General features: G+C 67.5%; 1 protein-coding gene across 1 annotated transcript in view; it reads right to left on the reverse strand.

Annotated features, from left to right (window-relative positions):
- Window positions 1–1,689, reverse strand: part of TSPAN4 (tetraspanin 4) — an 18,016-nt gene that overhangs the window by 12,105 nt on the left and 4,222 nt on the right. The window contains exon 3 of the mRNA XM_077773398.1: window positions 122–201. Within this exon, the coding sequence (XP_077629524.1) occupies window positions 122–184 (63 nt within the window). The 5' untranslated portion in view covers window positions 185–201. The remainder of the gene's footprint in view (window positions 1–121; window positions 202–1,689) is intronic.

Here is a 1,689-nt window from a genome sequence, read left to right on the forward strand (position 1 = left end):
CCCCAGCCCCGCCCGTCTACGTCCTGGTGCCCCGTCCCCACCCCTGCCCGAGCAGGGGATTCTCCGGATTCTCCGGATTCTCCGTCGTTCCTCCGCCAACGGCGGGCCGGCGGCCACTCACCCAGAAGAGCAGGTTGAAGGCGAACATGAGGAACTTGACGCCCTGGAGGCAGCCGCGCGCCATGCTGCAGCGCTTCAGCTCTAGGAGGAAGATGAAGGAGAGGTCCAGGTAGAAGACCACGTACTTGTTGCCCTTGGGCGACGTGTAGCGCGCCTGGGCCGCCTTGGGGCCGGGGCGGGCGTGGAGNGGCGACGATCCCGCCCCGCCCCCGTTCCCGGCAGCTCCGTCCGTGCTGGCGCCCCGGGCTCTCCGCGTCCCCGGGCCCGGGAGGAGGATGCTCTGGAAGGGCAGGGCCGAGGGCCAGGCGGCGCGGAGCCCCGGGAACGAGGCCCCCAGCCTCCCGCCGCGGCCGCACTGGCCCCCGCCGGGCCTGGAGCCCTGCGGCCGCACTCGGCATGCACGAGCGCCCCGCAAACGAAGGGATGACCCAGTTGCTTTCTGGTGGTGACCTGGGCCGGCTTCGACTTTGATTCCCCGCCCCGAGCGAGAGAGCGCCTCACAGTGTAGCCCGGAGCGCGCCCCGGGGTGCGCTTCCTCCGAGCAGCATCCGTCACCTCCAGCCTGGGCTGGTGACGACCACGCGGGGGCCTCAAAGCCCCGGCAGCCAGGATGGGGAGAGGGGTCCATCTGGACGGGAATCAGCCAGGGGTACCCAACCTGGGGGTGGGGGGGGATCTTGCTGGCAGAGGAGGCAGAGGCGCAGTTTAAAGGGCGAGCCCTTGAGAGGGGCTGGGAGAAGGGAGGGCATGTGGGGAGGGCGCCCAGGAGGGCAGGTCACTCTGCAAGAAACGTGGGGAGGCTCTCAGACTTCAGACAGGGGCGCGGACACACAAGAGGGCATGGTGATCACTGGGCACCTGAAAACAGGCGCAGATCACAACTCCCACAGCACCTTGCTCGTTCCACCCAGCCAGGGTGGGCTGAAGGGGGGCAGGCCCCCTCCCCTGGAGCCCCCCCCCCCCCCCCCCCCCNTTCCTGGTCATTTCTGAAAGGGCCTCACATTTCACTTTGCACCAGCCTGGGCTGGAAGTCAGACCTCCATACACCTCACACTCACATGCAGACCTGGACTCCAGCCAAGTCACAGAATCCCGGGGTGACTCGCATACACGCACCCTGGAACACGTACTAGTGCCCCTTGTACTGCTGGTGTGCACACGTGTTGGTATACAGACACGTGCACCTGGAACAGTCTAGAGGTACGCACACATACCCACAATCACAGCTGGGGACAGCGGCCCCCCCAGCTGCGCCCCCATGACTCACCCCATTGGTGGAGGCAGTGTCTGGGGCCCCCTGGTGTTGAGGGGACACAGCATGTAAGCCCCATGCCTCCCTGTCTGACCCTGGGCCTGCAGCCCAGAGGCCACAAAAGAGCCGAGGCCCCTCCTCTCGGGGCTCTGGGCCGGGGGTGTGCCCTGCACCTTGGACTCGGGGCTGCAGTCAAGGCCTACCAGGTCGCCATGGGAGCCCGCTGGCTGGGCCGCCCCAAGGGGACAGTCCCAGAAACTGCAGTCCAGAGAGGGAAGCGCTGGTTCAAGGTCCCTGAGAGTCGAGTAGCACGGGGG

Source organism: Crocuta crocuta, unplaced genomic scaffold, assembly GCF_008692635.1.
Source record: "Crocuta crocuta isolate KB4526 unplaced genomic scaffold, BGI_CrCroc_1.0 scaffold1161, whole genome shotgun sequence".
NCBI classification, from domain to species: domain Eukaryota; kingdom Metazoa; phylum Chordata; class Mammalia; order Carnivora; family Hyaenidae; genus Crocuta; species Crocuta crocuta.